Source organism: Pituophis catenifer, unplaced genomic scaffold (assembly GCF_029215685.1).
Source record: "Pituophis catenifer annectens isolate HBS135680 unplaced genomic scaffold, rPitCat1.0.hap2 SCAF_10, whole genome shotgun sequence".
Classification (NCBI taxonomy): domain Eukaryota; kingdom Metazoa; phylum Chordata; class Lepidosauria; order Squamata; family Colubridae; genus Pituophis; species Pituophis catenifer.
In genome coordinates, this window is record NW_027256890.1 from 10,131,009 (window position 1) to 10,150,706 (window position 19,698).

The 19,698-nt window shown below is 46.1% G+C and overlaps 3 protein-coding genes across 3 annotated transcripts; all 3 read right to left on the reverse strand.

Moving 5' to 3' along the window:
- Positions 1-2,354: 2,354 nt before the first annotated feature.
- Positions 2,355-3,450, reverse strand: TSSK2 (testis specific serine kinase 2). Its single transcript, XM_070950796.1, has one exon. It carries the CDS (start codon positions 3,433-3,435, stop codon positions 2,368-2,370), a length of 1,068 nt encoding a protein of 355 aa, XP_070806897.1. The 5' UTR covers positions 3,436-3,450; the 3' UTR covers positions 2,355-2,367.
- A 5,960-nt stretch (positions 3,451-9,410) lies between these two features.
- Positions 9,411-10,427, reverse strand: LOC139321899 (testis-specific serine/threonine-protein kinase 1-like). The gene has a single exon (XM_070950829.1). The coding sequence runs from the start codon at positions 10,425-10,427 to the stop codon at positions 9,411-9,413; it is 1,017 nt and encodes a 338-aa protein (XP_070806930.1).
- Positions 10,428-17,497: 7,070 nt separating this feature from the next.
- Positions 17,498-18,349, reverse strand: LOC139321891 (testis-specific serine/threonine-protein kinase 1-like). Its single transcript, XM_070950818.1, has one exon. It carries the CDS (start codon positions 18,341-18,343, stop codon positions 17,498-17,500), a length of 846 nt encoding a protein of 281 aa, XP_070806919.1. The 5' UTR covers positions 18,344-18,349.
- Between the last annotated feature and the right edge of the window lie 1,349 nt (positions 18,350-19,698).

Below are 19,698 nucleotides of genomic sequence, written 5' to 3' on the forward strand. Positions count from 1 at the left end.
CGAACAAAAGATGGCACATCTGTTCTTTGGATTGTTGTTATTTTCCTGGAAGCAAATCTGTTTGAATTTAGTAGATCCCCCGCTCTTGTGGCACACAAATGCCGGCACCTAGGGATTGGGATAGATCCCTTTTGAACGTCTGCCTGTTCAGATAGTCCTCGACTTAACAACAGTTTGTTCAGTGACCGTTTGAACGACGCTGAAAAAAATGACTTGTTTTTCACACTTAACGACAGTCGCGGCATTCATCAGGGTCATGGGATCAACGTTCAGACACTTGGGTTGTGTTGTCCCCTTTGGCGGCCTTCTGATAAGCAAAGTTAATGGAGAAGCCAGATTCACATAACGTCTGTATTACTAATTTAACAACTACAGCAAGAAAGGTCATAAAATGGAGCAAAACTCACCATCTGTTGCCTGGCAACAGAAATGTTGGGCTCAATTGGTGGTCGAGGACTACCCAGGTAGCCCCAGAATTAAGATTGTAATTTGTTGCGATTGTAAGCCAAGGCCTCATGTGACCAGATGTTCTGCCCCAGCTACGGACACCAAAGAATGCAGCACACACAAAGTCTGTACAAACCTTAGTTTACTAAATTAAATCAGTCTTTTTTCAAATAAAGGCTGTTAATTAACTTTCTTAACAGCCTACAAGAATCCAAAGAATAAATAATCGTAACCTTACTATGGTTGGCAGAAAGCCCAGAAGCAATTTGCAGGAAACTGATAAGAGAACTAAGATCAGGACACGAAGGAGAGTGAACGAAGTTGTTCCCTGCAAATTGCTTCAGTCTTGGTCCTTCCTTAAATAGGCTAAGGGAGTGGCCAATCAGCCCCAAGCCTTACTCTCGAGGAGACCTCCTCCTGAGGAGCCACTCCTCCTTTTGGCAGCTCTATGCACCCGTGCATCGAGAAGAGGCTCCTCCTCTTCTTCCTCTTCACTTAAAGAAGCTTCTGGAGGTTCTGAAGGCCCTGGCTGAATCCCCGCCTCTGGTACCACATCTTCTCCAGCCTCCTCATTGTCTGACTTGTGTGCCAGCTGCACAGTCTGCTGGCACAGCACCACACCAGCCTCCTCGCTGTCCGAATCAACTACGAGCTGCACAGGCCCCTGATGGGCCACAAGACCAGATCCGATTTTTTGACATTTTTTTTGCAGCACGCATTAAGCAACAACTTTGGCCATTAAGTGAACCATTTTCCCCAATGTCGTCCCCCCCTCTCCCCTTGGCTAGAAACTGGAAGGAATTCTATGCCCTTGCTGTTAGAAGTCACAGGATCTAAACCAAATCCAATTAAGCTTATGAATCTCTTGTGAATGGGGCTTTCATAGTGGGTGCGGTGTATTTCAATCAGAATAGAACAGCGAGGGACCTTGGAGGTCTTCTAGTCCACCCCCCTGCTCAAACAGGAGACCCTATACCAGTGATGGCGAACCTTTTCGGCACTGAGTGGCCAACCCGGAATGCGCATGCATGTGTGGGTGCATGCACCAGAGCGGCAGAAACTTGAACCCCAACTGGCCGGTGTGTGCATACGCAGCAGCCAGCTGGTTTTTGGGTTTCCAGCGCTCCGGCGTACGCAAAGCATGCCCACCGGAAATCCAAAGGCCAGCTAGTCAGCTGGTCTTTGGGTTTTCAGCGCTCGGCACACACGAATACCAGCTGGCGCACCAGAAATCAGAAGAGCAATTGGCAATAGCACGCATGCCCACAGCGAGGGCTCTGTGTGCAATCTCTGGCACGCGTGCCATAGGTTCACCATCACGGCCCTCTACAATTTCAGATAGGTGGCTGTCCAATTTCTTCTTAAAAACCTCCAGTGACGGAGCACCTACGAATACCATGGCTGATTCTCCTCAGGCCAACTCGCCGCGGGACCAGAGTTCACCCTAAATATCGAAGGAAACGGTGCTATAGAATCATCAAAGCAAGGAGGGCAAAGGAGGGACAAAACAAAATGTGAATTGACGAAAATTAAAATACGTTTTAATTTAAAAAAAAAAAACACCACACCATTAAATTGAATTATTGAATTGTCCTCTGGCCATGGAGAGTTGTCCCATTCCTGGAGTTGAACCACGTCTTCCTGCCTTCTGCACGTCTGGGTAAAATTCATCCCCGGAGTTGCCAGCTACAGCCCAGTGTTTTTAATCCATTTAAAAAAATATTTAATAAAACGGCCTTTTAGCCTACAATAAGCTGCTGATTCAGAAAGGCTTGTTCAGTATGTGGCCTTTCGTTTCAGATCGCGTCTTCCGGCTTAGCTCTTAACTTTATTCCACACACCGCTCTCTCCAGTGGGTTAACTGGGCTACCTCTTACGCGAGGGGTCTTGCTGCTTTGGGGCGAGGGCGTCCGTCGAACGTCAAAGGTTACTTTCGAACTCTTCTGCAATCTTCTCCACTTCTTCGTCGCGCTTCTCTCCTTCGATGACCTCCTCCACTTCTTCCACCGCTTCCAGCCGAGGAGCCACGGTGGAGATAGTCTGTTTGGATTCGCTTTTGCTATTCTTCTCCCGTTCGGTTCGGTGCTCCGACTTTTGCTCGGCTGTGCTGCGCGAACTCTCTCCATTCTTCCCGACGGACGTGGCCGACAACGCTCTGATTTTGCCGGGCTGCATCCATATGTGACTTAAAACCTCTTCGATGCGCAACCGTCTTGACACGTCGGGTTGAAGCATGCGATAAATGAGATCTTTGCATTCGATAGTCAGGTTTTTGGACTTGGGGAAATGCACCCTGTGCTCCTTCTGCAAGCGTAACATTTTCCGGATGTTCGAGTCATCGTAAGGCATGGAGCCACAGACCATGATGTAGAGGATAACCCCCAGGCTCCACATGTCGTAAATTTTGGGCTCGTAAGGGATTCCCTGCAAGACCTCCGGGGCGGCGTAAGCAGCGGACCCGCAGAAAGTTTTGCTGTAAATCACTTTGCCGTCTTCGTCCCGTACCAGCCGTTTGGCGAAACCAAAGTCCGAAAGTTTAATGTGGTAATCTTTGTCGAGTAGAAGGTTTTCGCACTTCAAATCCCGATGCACGATGTCGCTGTCGTGGCAGTATTTAATGGCGGTGCACAGTTGACGGAACATCTTGCGAGCGATGTCTTCGGGCATCTCCCCTTTCAGCTTGATGAATTCCAGCAAGTCGCCCTGGATGCCGAGCTCCATCACGATGTAGACTTTGCCGTTGGAGGTCTCGAAGATCTCGTAGGTTTTGATGATGGAGTGGTGGTTGACTTTGGCCAAGATGTCGATTTCTCTCGGGAGGAACCGCTCCAAGAAATCCGGAGGCGCTTTCTTCCGGTCGATGATTTTGATAGCTACATCGAACTTCAGCCGTTCCGAGTAGGCAGATTTCACTTTGGCATAGGATCCTTCCCCTAAATTCGCGCCCATGATGTAGCCTCTCTTTTTAAGGATAGCAGCATCGTCCATGATGCTGTAGGCCGTGGTTATGAGAAGTTTGGTCACATGGTTGACGTATGCGTTCAGCCATTGAGTGTCTGTTCCATGGCGTGTGGTCATCGGGGGATGATCCGTTTCCTGCTGTGGAAGCCCTTGGAGGCTGATTGGAATGGAACTTTGGGCATTGTTTAAAGGATGCTGTTTCCATGTGACCTCATAAAGCCGGGAGAAATACTGGGCGAATGGATCTCCATTGCTTGGACCGGGGGAACCTCTAAGCCAATGGCAAGAGCATTCTTGCTCGGCCTCATTGGGACGAGGGGATTTCAGTGGTGAAATGTAAAATTTGTTACTACCGGTTCTGTGGGCGTGGCTTGGTGGTGGTGGTAATGTGACTGGGTGGGCGTGGCCAACTTTTTTAAAAAAAAAACTTTTAAAAGCATTTTTTCTAACAACCTCTTCGGCCGAAGAGGTTGTAAAAAAAAAAAAATGCTTTTAAAAGCCTCTGATGATCCCAGCTGAGTTGCCTGATCGGCAGAGGCTTTTTTTTTTTTTTTTACTTTTAAAAGCATTTTTTTTTTTTGGCTTTTAAAAGAAAAAAAGCGTCTGACGATCAGGCAACTCAGCTGGGATCGTTAGAGGCTTTTAAAAGCATTTTTCCTACAACCTCTTCGAAGAAGAAAAAATGCTCTTAAAAGCCTCTGACGATCCCAGCTGAGCCGCGCGATCGTCAGAGGCTTTTTTTTTTTTTTTTACTTTTAAAAGCATTTTTTCGGCCGAAGAAAAAATGCTTTTAAAAGTAAAAAAAAAAAAAAGAAGCTTCTGATGATCACGCAGCTCAGCTGGGCATGGTGGGGTGGACAGCGATTTTTGCTACTGGTTCTCCGAACCACCCGCCACCATCGCTACTGGATCGGGCAATCTGATCCGAACCGGGAGCATTTCACCCCTGGAAGCAGGCCTCATGAGATTTGCAGATGATACCAAGCTGGCAGGAATAGCCAATACTCCAGAAAATAGTCTCAATATCCAGAAGGATCTCGGCAGACTTGAACATTGTGCCCTAAAATGAAATTAAATGTAGAGAAAAGTAAGGTTTTACACTGAGGTAAGAAAAACCAAACGCATAGGTATAGTATAGGTCCGGGATGGTGAACCTATGGCACATGTGCTGGAAGTGGCACACACAGCCATCTCTCCCAGCACACGAGCTGTTGCCTGTTGCTGTTCTGGGTTCCAGCGTGCTGGCCAGCTGATGCAGGAGCGCCGAAAACCAGAAGATCATCTTCCCGGCGCGTGCATGTGCACCGGGCAGCTGATCTTCACGCGTGCATGCGCACCAGAAACCAGGATACTGGGTGGGCGGTATGCATGTGTGTGCCAGAAACCGGAAGAGAAGCCTCCCGGCATGCACATGTGCGCCAGGCGGCTGCTCTTTCAGTTTCTGGCATGCGCACGCATGCTCCCATTTTGGCACTCCATGCCAAGAAGGTTCGCCTTCTTGGCATGGATGGTGGTACCTGGCTCAATAGTAGTAACTGCAACTTGGAGTCCTAGTGAACAATTGCTTAAATATGAGTGAGAAGTGTCCTGCAGCTGCCAAAAAAAAAAACACACACACCCCAACACAATCCTAGGCTGCATTAAGAGAAGGATAGAATCAAGATCACATGAAAGTGTTAATGCCTTGGTAAGGCCACCCTTGGAATCCTGCATCCAGTTTTGGTCTCCACGATGTGAAAAAGATGTGGAGACTCTAGAAAGAGTGCAGAGAAAGAGCAACGAAGATGCTGAGTGGACTGGCGGCTAAAACATACGAAGAACGGTTGCAGGAATTGGGTCTGTCTAATGAAAAGGACCCGGGGTGACATGACAGCAGTGTTCCAATATTTGAGGGGCTGCCACAAAGAAGAGGGGGTCCAGCTCTTCTCCAAAGCACCTGAAGGCAGGACAAGAAGCAAGAGATGCAAACTAACCAAGAAGAGAAGCAACCTAGAACTAAGGAGAACTTTCCTGACAGTGAGAACAATTAATCAGTGGAACAATTTGCCTCCAGAACTTGTGGGTGCTCCAACACTGGAAGTTTTTAAAAAGAGATTGGACAACCACTTGTCTGAAATGGTGGAGGGTTTCCTACCTGAGGAGGATTAGAAGACCTCCAAGGTCCTTTCCAACAGTTATTCTATTATAGTCTGTTATAGTTAAAGAAGAGAGAAATACTTGGGCTCCGTTGCCGGGACCCATATAATCTCCAAGCCAATGGCAGGAGCACTGTTGCTCGGCCTCATTGAGATAAGCCATCTTTAAACGTTCACAGAGATTTTAAAGAAGATCTCATTCCATGCTTTTTTTTGCTTGCTTTTAAATTCTGGTGTACTCTAAAGAGAACGACACTGCAATGACCTGTGTGAAAATACCTGGATTTCCTGCAAATTGGCTTTTTAAAGTTTGCTGTTTAATTGATTGGTTTATAATGGTGGGGAGCTCAGTGGCTAAGATGCTAAGCTTGTCGATCAGAAGGTCGGCAGTTCAGCGGTTCGAATCCCTAGTGCCGCGTAACGGGGTGAGCTCCCGTGACTTGTCCCAGCTTCTGCCAACCGAGCAGTTCGAAAGCACATTAAAAAATGCAAGTAGAAAAATAGGGACCACCTTTGGTGGGAAGGGAACAGCGTTCCGTGCGCCTTTGGCGTTGAGTCATGCCGGCCATATGACCACGGAGACGTCTTCGGACAGCGCTGGCTCTTCGGCTTTGAAACGGAGATGAGCACCGCCCCCTAGAGTCGGGAACGACTAGCACATATGCGCGAGGGGAACCTTTCCCTTTTCCTTATTTGCTCAAACTCTGAATTACCTTCTCAAGATTTAATTTGGCTTGCTTATAAATTCTGAGAAGAATTGATGAAATATGTCCAAGATAAGCGCTAATCTTCATTGTTAAGTTATTCTGAAATAATACCCCAGATTTTAAAAGTCCCTCGAATTTGTGACGAACGTTAACAACAAAACAGAATAACAGGTGGAAGGGACCTTGGAGGTCTTCTAGTCCAACCCCGTACTCAAGCAGGGAATCCTATACACCATTTCATCCCTTGTGATCTTTAAGCAACTATAGTTCCTTTAGGTGAAGATGAAAGAAATACATTATCCTCATCGAGTTACTTTTTCCAAGGGTCTCTGCTTCCATTAAAATTGCAAATAAATCATGCCTGTTTTTTTGAGGGGTGGGAGGGGCGGATTTTTTTTTTTTTTTTAATTTGATTTATATGCCGCCCTTCTCCGGAGACTCAGGGCGGCTTACAATGCGCTAAGCAATAGCCTTCATCCTTTTGTATATTTATACAAAGTCATCTTATTGCCCCCACAAACTGGGTCCTCATTTAACCTACCTTAGAAAGGATGGAAGGCTGAGTCAACCTTGAGCCTTGGAGAGATTCGAACCAGCAGTAAATTGCAGGCAGCTGTGTTAATAACAGGGTGCTTTAAACCACTGTAGTACCAAGGCTCAAGGATTGCATGAGCCATGAACCCAGACAAATAAAAGTGTAAAAGGATTTTTTTAAATATGCATCGTTGGGACTGGCATCATGGTACATGACCACAAATTCAGATGATTTTGAAAGAGTAGTAGATAATGGGTCAGCCTCCAATGGACATCAGCATTCATGGTTCTGGGCTATCTCCAGGACCACAAAAAATATCTTTTTAATACCAAATAACACTGAAGGAGAAAGATTAGCTCACAATGCGTGCGAACTTTCATGCTGCGTCTGATCAGTGAGTCTGTTATGCAAGTAGTCCTTGACTTGTAACAGTTCATTTAGTGGCCGAAATTACAACGGCACTGAAAAAGGGGACTTATGTCCAATTATTTTTTGCACTTAAATTTGAATAAACAAACTCCACTTATATTGCATACGCTTAAATTTCTCAGAGCTTGCATCATCTTGTGTGGCGTTGTGTCTTCACAAATTGCCTTTCAGTCTTGCAAAAATCATCAGTGACACCAACTTCGTCTTCTCTTTGCTCAGCCCCAGATGAAGTGCCTGAATTTCTGTGGCGCTTTTCCCAGGCAATGGAGCCACTGTTCGTATTGGTAACATGCTGTTGGGAAGGAAGGGGTAACCCAGTGCTTCTCAAACTGACTCCTTTAAAAGTCTCTGGAGAGTCTCAGTCGTCCAGGACATGGTTGTCCCAAAGGTGCTTTTTCAAAAAGGCAAACTGTCTTGGTTTTTTTTTTTCCACTTGAAAATATTTCACTTCTCATCCAAGAAGCTTCTTCAGTTCTGACTGCTGGTGGAGGATGGAAGGACTCTCAGAGGGAGCGCTAACGACCAGATGACTGCAAAGAATACAAATCCATCCATCCTCCACTGTTCAAGCCAGAACTGAACAAGCTTCTTGGATGAGAAATGAAACGTCTTCAAGGAAAAAGAAAGGAAGCCCAGTCGTCTTTTGAATATGCACCTTTGGGACGATCGCTTTAAAACTTGTGGACTTCAACTCCCAGAATCCCCCAGCCTGGATGCTTTTCTTTATTCTATTTATATTAGCTTGGGTATCTCTCTGCCTTCCCACATTTCTATTGAATTTTGAGAGAAGACATCATAATAATAGGAGTATTAGATAAATTTGCTACCTTGACTTGTGTATTAAAAAGGCAGGATAAAAATATAATAATGATCATGAGCAAAGAAGCACAGGTAGCCAGACTGATAATGAGGAAGAGGGGGACGGACGGGGAGAAGGACTAAGAAGAGGAGGAGGAGGTGGAGGAGGAGAAGGACTAAGAAGAGATGGAGGAGAAAGATGAAGAGATGGAGGAGAAGGACTAAGAGGAGGAAGAGGAGGAGGAGATGGAGAAGGAGGAGAAAGTAGAGGAGGAGGAAGAGAAGAGAAAGGAGAAGAGAAGGAGAAAGATGGAAGAGGAGGAGGAGCAGAAGGACTAAGAAGAGAAGGAGGAGAAGGAAGAGGAGATGGAGAAGGAGAAGGACTAAGAAGAGAGGAGAAAGATGAGAAGGAGAAGGACTCAGAAGAGGAGGAGGAGAAAGATGAGAAGGAGAAGGACTCCGAAGAGAAGGAGGAGAAAGATGAAGAGATGGAGGAGAAGGACTAAGAAGAGGAGAAGGAGGAGAATGACTAAAAAGAGGAGGAGAAGGAAGAGGAGGAGGAGCAGAAGGACAGAGGAGAAGGAGGAGAAGGAAGAGGAGAAGGAGAAGGACTAAGAGAAGGAGGAGGAGGAATTGTATAATGGCCTGCTAATGGAGTAAAAAAACGAGTAGGGTGCCAAACGTTTTCAGAAACCAGACTGAGAAATTAAAAAGAAAACTCGGCCGATCACACTTTTCTGCATGGTTGCTAAGAAAGCAACAAATGAAACCTCCAGGAGCCAAGCTGGACTCGAGGGAGGCTTTACCATTTTATATGTACGTTTTAAAACAATCACGCAGAGGCCATTTACATACCTTGAGGCTTTTTTTGGGGGGGGGGGGTTGGTTTTGACAGAAGCTGCTAAATGAAAGTTGTAAATCCCGCTCGCCCCGCCCCCCCCACACCCCAAAAAAGCACAAGACATTGGCTGATGCTATAACAGACGGTTCTTCAGCCTCTGAGATGTGATAGAGTAGATTTTATGGTAGCATAAACACCAGTTACGAATTTTAGAGAGACCCCACGGTTCCGAAAATTCACGTCCCCCCCGCTTCCAATCCACGGGTCTGTCTATAATCTTCCCTATGGAGAAGATTTAACCGAGGGGGGAAACTCGTTCCGATTTTGTGCAAATAAGAAATATAGAAATATGGAGATGTTAGAGGTCCTGGATCTTCCAAAATAACGTGAAAGGGCTTCAAACATTCCTGTTGCCCCATCCAATCCTTCGTCTCTTTTTCAAACCCGTCCAGAACATAGCCCTTTAAAAGAAATAAATTGAGTTTGGCAGTCTTGGAAACCAATTTTGTTTTTTTTGTGGGGGAAGGGAGAGATAATGTCGAATGGACGTCTTCCTTTCAGAGGGAAGTCCTTTGTATCTGCTCAGAGAGATTGTCTAGATTCTCGAGATCCTCGTGCCGTATTTCTTGTTTCACTTGTTCGTTATCCGAAGGCTGCGAAACGCTTTCCTTTCCGAAGAGGGACCGGATCTGGTTCTGATGCTGCGAGCACTCGCCTGATTTGGTCAGCACGGAGTCTGAAACGGCTTTGGGTTCCTGCAGCCAGATGTGCATCAAAACCTCGTCGATGCAGAGCCGTCGAGTCACGTCGGGCTGCAGCATATGGTAGATGAGGTCCTTGCATTCCACCGATAGGATTTTGGAACGGGGAAAGTGGACTCTGTGCTCTTTCTGTAGCTTGAGCATTTTTTTAATGTTGGACTCATCGTAAGGCATGGAGCCACAGACCATGATGAACAGCACGACGCCCATGCTCCAGATGTCGTAAACCTTGGGCTGGTAGGGGATGCCCTGGAGCACTTCGGGAGCCGCGTAGGCAGCAGACCCGCAGAAGGTTTTGCTAAGAATGACCCGCCCGTCGTCGTCCCGAGACAGGCGTTTGGAGAAGCCAAAATCCGTCAGTTTGATGTTGTATTCTTTATCCAGGAGCAAGTTCTCGCATTTCAAGTCCCGGTGGACGATGTCCAACTCGTGGCAGTATTTAATGGCGCTGGCTAATTGGTTGAACATCTTACGGGCAATCTCTTCGGGAATGGCTCCTTTCTTCTTGATGAACTCCAACAGGTCTCCTTGGACCCCGAGTTCGGTGACGATGTAGACTTTCCCTTCGGAGGTCTCGAAGATTTCGTAGGTCTTGACAATGGCGTGATGCTTCACCCTGGCCAACATCTCAATCTCTCGTGGGAGAAACCTCTCCAGGAAGTCTCGGGGAGCTTTCTTCTTATCGATGATCTTGACCGCCACGTTACACTTCAACCGTTCTGAATAAGCGGATTTCACTTTTGCGTACGAACCCTCTCCGAGGTTGATACCCATAATGTAGCCTCTCTTTTTAAGGACCTCGGCGTCATCCATTGTCTCTGGAGGCAACCCTGAGCTTCAAGTTGACAGGGCATAACCTCCCCTCAGCTGCCCCCTTTCCATCCAGATTTCTATATGTTTCAGAATGGTGTTTCTCTCCTTAAGTTGGAGGCAGCAGAATTCTTAACATCCTTCCGTGATGTCACAAAGCCAAGCCATGTTTGATCCTGACTGAAGATAAACTAGTCAGCTTGGGAGCAAACGAGAAGAGCCTACATCATGGTGACATGATGGAGAAGGGATGAACTTCTTAAGTGGATCAGACAAGAGTATGTATCAGATTAACAGATTAACAGAGTTGGAAGGGACCTTGCAGGTCATCTAGTCCAACCCCCTGCCCAAGCAGGAGACCCTACATCTGCCTCTACCTAGGATCGAACTCACAACCTCCTGATTGTCCACAGACATGATCTCCTTTTGCTGTTCTGTCTTCTGCATCCTTGAACTTTCGTTTTAGAACTCTAGAGTTGGGGAGGACCAAACTAGCCACCGATCCAGTATAATCTTACTTTTCTTTTGGTGTATTTTTAAAAAATAATTTTAGTACACGTTGATATCAAGATAGGGCATGAAATTGGTTTGATCTGAAAAAGACTGAAGCATCTGTTCCCGTTGTCGTTGGCAGATGTAAGGAGGGATGGCACAGATACATCCTCAACTGAGTTATAGAAACTGGGACCCGAATTGAGCTGAGAGCTATATTTGATTTAAAGCATCGCATTCAAAGAACTGGAGGGAGTGATGTAAGGATTTCAGATTCAGATTAATAGAGTTGGAAGGGACCTTGTAGGTCATCTAGTCCAACCCCCCCACCCAAGCAGGAGACCCTACATCATTTCTGACAAATGGCAGTCCAATCTCTTCTTGAAAGTCTCAAGTGATGAAGCTCCCACAACTTCTGAAGGCGACTTCTGTTCCATGGGTTGATTGTTCTCAATGTCAGAAAAATTCTCCTTATTTCTAGGTTGAATCTCTCCTTGTTCAGTTTCCATCCATTATTCCTTGTCTGGCCTTCAGGTGCTTTGGAAAATAGCTTAACCCCTTCCTCTTTGTGGCAGCCCCTCAAATATTGGAAGACTGCTCTCATGTCTCCCCTGGTCCTTCTCTTCACTAGACTAGCCATGCCCAGTTCCTGCAACCGTTCATCGTAGGTTTTAGGCTCCAGTCCCCTCATCATCCTGGTTGCTCTTCTCTGCACTCTTTCTAGAGTCTCCACATCTTTTTTATAGTGTGGGGACGAAAACTGGATGCAGGACTCTAGGTGTGGTCTTACTAAGGTGAGAGAAAGGGAGGGATGGAGAGAGAGAGAGGGAGAGGGAGAGGGAGAGGGAGAGAGTGTGTATGTATAGGATAACAAATAGTAACACAAAACAAGGGCATGACACAGAAGTATTGAAATATTTCGATACTGCGTGTCTATGGAGATTCTCAGTCATCCAGATCATAGTTGTCCCAAAGCGGCTTTTTCAAGAGGCCACTGGACTTTGAAAACGTCTTCAAGGAAAAACAAAGAAAATCCAGTGGCCTCTTGAAAAAGCACCTTTTGGCCATTTTGACATGGAATGGATTTTAAAGCTTTTTTTAAAAAAAAAGGTACGATGTAACTGAGCTCGGAAGTGGTCGGTACCATTTCCCAAATCTACCCATTTTCACTTTTTAAAAAAAGTTTTAATGACTTATATTTTGTTTGGGGGACGCAGTGGCTCAGTGGCTTAAGACGCTGAGCTTGTCGATCGAAAGGCCGGCAGTTCGGCGGTTCGAATCCCTAGCGCTGCGTAACGGGGTGAGCTCCCGTGACTTGTCCCAGCTTCTGCCAACCTAGCAGTTCGAAAGCACGTTAAAAAAAATGCAAGTAGAAAAATAGGGACCACCTTTGGTGGGAAGGGAACAGCGTTCCGTGCGCCTTTGGCATTGAGTCATGCCGGCCACATGACCGCGGAGACGTCTTCGGACAGCGCTGGCTCTTCAGCTTTGAAACGGAGATGAGCAGAGTCAGGAATGACTAGCATATATGTGCGAGGGGAATCTTTACCTTTACCTTATATTTTGTTTCTGTGGTGTTCCTCAGTTAACCCAGTCTTTCAGAGCTCGCTTACCGTATTTTTCGGAGTATAAGACACATCTTTTTCTCCCCTAAAAGGGGGTGAAAATTTAGGTGCGTCTTATACACCGAATGTAGCCCCGCCCACCCACTGGCCCCCACTCTTTGGCCTCTGCCTCCCAGCAGTTTACCTCCTTGCAAGCAAACAGCAAGAAAAAAACAGTTCCTTTCAGCTTCAGCACAGCCTAATTAGCACAAGTTGATTGGATCGGCCTCCTGACTCTCAGCTGTTTTGCTCTCAGCTGTTTTGCGCGGGCCTCTGCTGCTTGCTGCAAGGAGGTAAATTGCCGGGAACAGTTTTTTTTTCCCTTTGTGCTATTCAAGCTATGCTGAAAACGAAAATGAAAGTAAAGCAGGCTATTTGCTGTTTGCTTCAATGAGGCAAAATTGCTGGGAGGCAGAGGCAGATTTCTTTTTCTTGTTTTCCTCACCAAAAAAAGTGAGGTCTTATAGTCCGGAGTGTCTTAAACTCCGGAAAAATATGGTAATTTTTTTTTCTTTATCATTTGGCTCATTTAGGTTCTTTTTATGGAGGTTGTGCAAATGTTCACAACCTTATAAATGGCACTGATCAATTACACTGGGGAATTTTGCTGAATCGAAGAAGAGAGTTTGAATCCAAAAAGAATCCGTAAAAATCACCCAGAATTTGCTCTGGAGAGAACTGTCCATGGTTCTGACTTTGTATTCTCAACCAGCTTTTATAAACCCAGTAAGAATTTATATACCGTACGAATGAAATGTATGAATATTAAGGTCAATTACGGTAGAAACTTAAGGCTTGGCCAATATTTTACGAGGTTAATAGGTCTTCGTTTTTTCACATCAGGGCTGTGAATCAACACTTTCGTCACAAACGGAGTTCAGCGGCTCCTTCACTTATGACTACAATTGGGACGAGTATTCCAAGAATTTGTCTCGCTTAACAAAGTATCTTGGACCCAATGTTGATATTTTTGCCATGGTTGTTAAGCGAATCCCTCCAGTTAAGTGAGTCACGTGCAGAAGTGGCTTTCACAGAATTTTACCACCGGTTCGCCACGCGCCGAAAATGTGAACGTGGGCGCGTGGTCTTCCGTGCATGCGCTTTGCTCGAATTCGTGGCTGGCGCGCATGCACGCAGCTTAGAAAATGTGGCAAAACGGGACCCACCCCCAGGTCGCCACTACCGGTTTGCTCAAACTGATCCGAACCGGCTGAATACCACTACTGGTCACGTGGTTGTGAAGGGAATCTGGTGTCCCTTATTGACTTTGTGTCAGATCTGCTCCCACAGGTATCCTGCTAGAAAAAAAGAAGAAGGATGAAAGGGGGAAGAAGGAGGGGGCAATAAAGCTTTGTGTGTACATGATAGGAAATTGGGATGGGGGGAAATGACAGGTGATAAGGACCAGAACAGCCGGATCCTGTTTGTACCTGCATCCCGTGAGAAATATACAAATTACCCCCAAATACCTTGGCATTTTCAAAACATCTTGGTGTTGTGGTCCGCCAGCAGTCTGCGAAGCTGGCAGCGGAGTCGGACAGCTGTTCTTTTAAGCTTTATGAGAGGGGCCAATCATCTCTGGGCCTTACTGCCGAGTCGTCCTTTTTGCTTTAGCTGATCTTGCCTTCTGGCAGCTCTTCTCATGCATGCACTAGGAACAGGCTCCTCCTGTTCCTCTGCCTCTCTACTGTCAGCCTCTGGAGGCTCCGAAGTCTGCACATCACTCCCCAATGGCCCTGGCCCCATCTCTGCCTCCGACGCAGAGCCCTCATCCGGGCCTTCCCCAGCCTCCAGGACTGGCCCATGTTCTTCCTCAGCCTCATCGCTGTCCGACTCCGCTGCCAGCTCGGCAGGCTGTGGGCCGACCACAACAGGAGGCTCTGTCCACCCACCCGGACGTCATCAGGGATGCTCTGTGCATGCGCGCGCTCCCAGTTCTGAACCAGTAGTGACAGAAAGTGGAACCCACTACTGGTCATATGACTCTGTTTCCCAAGTGTTGTAACTTTCGAACGGACGGTTGTAAGGTGAAGGATTTCCTGTAGAATACAGGAGCAAAAATCCGTACAGCAACAGTTCGGCCCTGATAGTTTTTTTTTTTTGCTTTAATTTATATGCCGCCCTTCTCCGGAGACTCAGGGCGGCTTACAATGCGCTAAGCAATAGCCTTCATACTTTTGTATATTTATACAAAGTCAGCTTATTGCCCCCACAATCTGGGTCCTCATTTTACCTACCTTTGAAAGGATGGAAGGCCGAGTCAACCTTGAGCCTGGTGGGATTTGAACTTGCAGTAATTGCAGGCAACTGATGTTAATAACAGTGCTTTAGTCTGCTGCGTTACCAGGGCTTATAATAAAATAACTATTTATTATTCAATTTTTTTGCCGCCCTTCTCCAGAGACTCGGGGTGGCTTACAATGTGCTCAGCAATAGCCTTCATACTTTTGTATATTTATACAAAGTCAGCTTATTGCCCCCACAACTGGGTCCTCAATTTACCTACCTTAGAAAGGATGGAAGGCTGAGTCAACCTTGAGCCTTGGTGGGATTTGAACTTGCAGTAATTGCAAGCAGCAGATGTTAATAACAGTGCATTAGTCCACTCTGCTACCAAGGCACATCTTTCCTTGAGATCCCTTTCAAGGAGAATACACCCAGTTGCATACCAATGAGGCACAGCCCATCTCCTTGATGGTACATCAAAGCTTCGATAAACAAACCTGCGAAGGGAAGGATTCTTTTTTAAGGAAATGAACCGTTCCAGCTCGGAAGTGTCTCAGGCAGCTCCTGGGAGGAGAGCTTTGAAATGTCCACCTGTCCTAGATAATGAGGAGCATTTGCTCTGCCTCTGCAGGGAGATGCTTAAATCTCTCCCGTTAAAGGTGACATTTCTTCTCCATTAAGTTTTGCAAAATTATTCGGAAAGGGACCTTGGATTAAAGGGAGGGCCGTCATAAACCCAGCTGCGGATATGCACCCCGCCGGAGTGATTTGTCATGGATTTTGAGGTTCTCCAAAAAGCAGTCGCAACAAAGAGAATCGTAACTCGTGCGGTACGCATTCATTAGAAGACTCAAACTTCTAAATGTGTCATTCAAGTCTTGACTCGGTTGGCCTACAAGAGAATGACCTGGGTCTTTCTTTCTCCACACTAGACCTGATTTCTTTTTTATTTTTGAAGGTTGCTTTGAAAGTGGAAACGCTACGGGTGTCGACCTAGGAGTTCCTTGTAGGATGAGTAAAGGAGGAAATATTTGTTCTGACCTAGGCTTCCCCCAGCAGGACGAAGCCGAATCCTCGTCCCGATCATGGGTGGGTTCTAAATTGTTTTACTACCGGTTCTGTGGGCGTGGCTTATTTTGTGGGCGTGGCTTGATGGTCATGTGACAATTATTTAGGATTTAGCAGAGGTACTGGTCTACCAGGCTTTTAACTTCTTGCAGAGCTGTACCGGTCTACCCATTTATTTTTGCAGACACTGGTCTACTCATGTATTTTTGCAGGCACTGCTCTACCCATTTATTTTTGCTGGCACCGGTCTACTCATGTATTTTTGCAGGCACCGGTCTACCCATTTATTTTTGCAGGCACCGGTCTACTCATTTGTTTTCTTTTAACACTGATCAGCTACAGGGCGGCCCATTGAAGCCCTGCGGCAAGAGTTTAAACAGTTTTAAACAGTTGACCCCCTCCTCTCTGTGGCAGCCTTTCAAATATTGGAAGACTGCTATCATGTCTCCCCTGGTCCTTCTCTTCACTAGACTAGCCATGCCCAGTTCCTGCAACTGTTCATTGTAGGTTTTAGCCTCCAGTCCCCTAATCATCCTGGTTGCTCTTCTCTGCACTCTTTCTAGAGTCTCCACATCTTTTTTATAGTGTGACCAAAACTGGATGCAGTAGTCCAGGTGTGGTCTTACTAAGGCTTTATAGAGTCATATTATTATTATTATTATTATTATTATTATTATTATTATTATTATTATTAATAATAATAATAATAATAATAATAATTTTATTTCTATACCGCCCTTCTCCCGAGGGACTCAGGGCGGTGTACAGCCTGATTAAAAGCACAAGACAAACAAAATTTAAAAATAATTAAAATTATTAAATAAAAGGCTCAGTTATAAAACCCCAAATATAAAATCCCGTTTTTAAAACCAATTAAAATCTTTACATTGATAGCCCCGCCTGGCGGAACAACAAGGTTTTGAGGGCACAGCGAAATACACGGAAATACACGGAAATAGTACCTCCCTTGATCTTGATTGTATCCCTCTGTTAATGCAGTTTAGGGTTGCATTGGCTTTTTTGGCTGCCGCCGCACACGGCTGGCTCATATTTAGCTTGGTTGTCCACTAAGACTCCAACATCCCTCTCCCAGTCACTGCTATTAAGCCAGGTTTCACCCAGTCTCCATATGTACTTTTGGTTTTTCTTGCCTAAGTGTAAGACTTTACTTTTCTCTACACTGAATTTCATTTTGTTAGATAGGGCCCAGTGTTTCTATTCCCTCATCCCTCAGGCCTAGGTTTCAAGTCTGTTGTAACTTCGAATGGACACTAAACTAAAAGTTGTAAGTCCAGGACTACCTGTGCACCAGTGGTAGGATTCAATTTTTTTTTTACTACCGGTTCTGTGGGCGTGGCTTGGTGGACGTGGCAGGGGAAGGATACTGTAAAATCCCCATTTCCTTCCGATCAGCTGGGACTCGGGAGGCAGAGAATAGATGGAGGCAGGGCCAGTCAGAGGTGGTATTTACCGGTTCTCCAAACTACTCAAAATTTCTTCTACCGGGTCTCCAGAACTGGTCAGAACCTGCTGAAACCCACCTCTGCTGTGCACATAAAATAAAGAGAGAAGGATGTAATAAGGAGAACACTGCCAGGGCCGCTGAAGGAAAAGATTTGTCGGGTTTACTGCATTCTGCAAAGCAATAAGTATTCCGGATAACATTTGCACTTTACCATCTGGCTAATCTCGCAATTTGAAGGGCTTCAGGTGCTTGCCTTGCACCCAAGGATGATTTAGGACCTCTTCGACCCGTAGTCGGTGAGAAACGTCCGGCTGAAGCATGTGGAAAATCAGATCTTTGCATTCCAGGCTCAGAAATTCGGGGAAAAGGATCCGGTGCTCCTTCTGCAGACGGAGCATCCGTTTGACGTTCGAATCGTCGTAAGGCATGAATCCGGAGACCATGACGTAGAGGATCACCCCTAAGCTCCACATGTCGTAAACTTTGGGGTGATAAGGAATCCCCTGGATCACCTCCGGTGCAGCGTAAGCCGCTGAGCCGCAAAACGTCTCGCTGGGTAAGATTTTACCGTTCGCGTCTCGGAAACACCGCTTGGAAAAGCCGAAATCCGACAGTTTGACGTTCATGTCCTTGTCGAGAAGGATATTGTCGCACTTCAGGTCGCGGTGGACCACGTCTAAGTCGTGGCAATATTTGACCGCACAACACAGCTGGCGGAACATCCGGCATGCCACTTCTTCGGGCAGTCCCCGGTTGCTCTTAATAAACTCTAATAAATCTCCCTGGACGCCAAGTTCCATGACAATGTAGACTTTCCCAGCCGTCTCGAAAATCTCGTAGATTTTGATGATGGAGCAGTGGTTCACGGTCGACAAGATCTCCAGCTCCCGAGGGAGAAATTTCTCCAGGAACTCGTTGGGAACTTTCCTCCTGTCGGTGATTTTCACCGCCACGTTGATTTTCAGGCGCTCCGAGTAAGCCGACTTCACTTTGGCGAAGGAACTCTCGCCCAAGGTATTCCCCAAAATATAACCTTTTTTCTTAAGCACAGCAGCATCGTCCATGATGCCAAGGGTGGGGCGTGCCAACCTCCCATCTGAACTGTCATTTAGTGGCACATTGCTTGAGGTGGGAGGAGGGCTATCTGAAGGGGCTCCAGGCTAGGCTGGGCTTAGGTCTTCCTGCAGTGTTTTGAAAGAGCTGAGGTCATCAGGTGACATCATAAGAGCAACACTGGAAGGATGTTATTAAGGGGCTTGGAGAGGGAGACACACAAGGATGGCACGTGGCCCTCCACGAAACAAGTGGAACCCACAGCCTTGCGAGTAGAACGGTTGCTGGAATTGGGTATGTCTAGTTTAATGAAAAGAAGGACTGGGCGGGAGACAGGATAATCGTCTCCCAGTATTTGAGAGGCTGCCCCAAAGAAGAAGGCCCCAGAAGGCAAGGACAAGAAGCAATGGATGGAGACTAACCAAAGGAGAGAAGCAACCTGGAGAAACTTCCTAACTGCGAGGACAATTAACCAGTGGAACAACTTGCCACCAGAAGTTGTGGGTGCTCCAACACTGGAGGTTTTTAAGAAAAGATTGGACAGGCGCTGGTATAGGGTCTCCTGCTTAAACGGGGTCAGACTAGAAGACCTCCAAGGTCCCTTCCAGCTCTATTCTGATTGATTGAACCTATGTTCCCGTAATATTCCTGCAACTGAGTGCCAGAAGTGGGTTTGCTGTTTTTGACTGCTCACTCTACATTTAACCAGAGATAAGACACTGATTATAATTATAGTGAGCTGCTCTCCAAAGGAGAGTTGGACAACCTATTCTCCAAAGAGATTGGACAGCCATTTCTCCGGGATGATATAGTGTGTCCCCTGTTCGAGCAGAGGGTTGGACTAGAAGACCTCCAAGGTCCCTTCCAACTCGGGTCATGAAACGTCTGCAAGAAAACCGCCAAGCTCAGAGAGCACCGAGGATCTCGTAGTTCAACCCGGAGCTGTACATATTCTCTTCTATCGGCCCTCAAGGTGATTTTATTGTTAGAATGAGTTAGAATCTCTGCAGCGGAAGAGAAACAGAGACCTGAAAATGCGAATGACTGAAAACGAAATTTGTTTTAACAAGGATATAGCGAAACAAAATATTTCGTGAGAAAGAGGAATAAAATTTCAAGCTGTGGCATGATTTGTTTCACACTTATTAATCCAGAGTTCTGGAAACTTAGTGAATTGCTTTAAAACACTAGAGAGAGAAATACATTGTAAAAACAGGTGGGAAAACAGTGGCATTTCTGTTAGTTTTTGGGTTTTTTCCAAAGGAGTTAATATATATCATGTTTTCTTACTAGAGAAAAAGAAGGCATTCCCCAAACCCAATTCCATCAAATAAGAAATACGTTAGGAAGAGGAATTCAGTGAAAA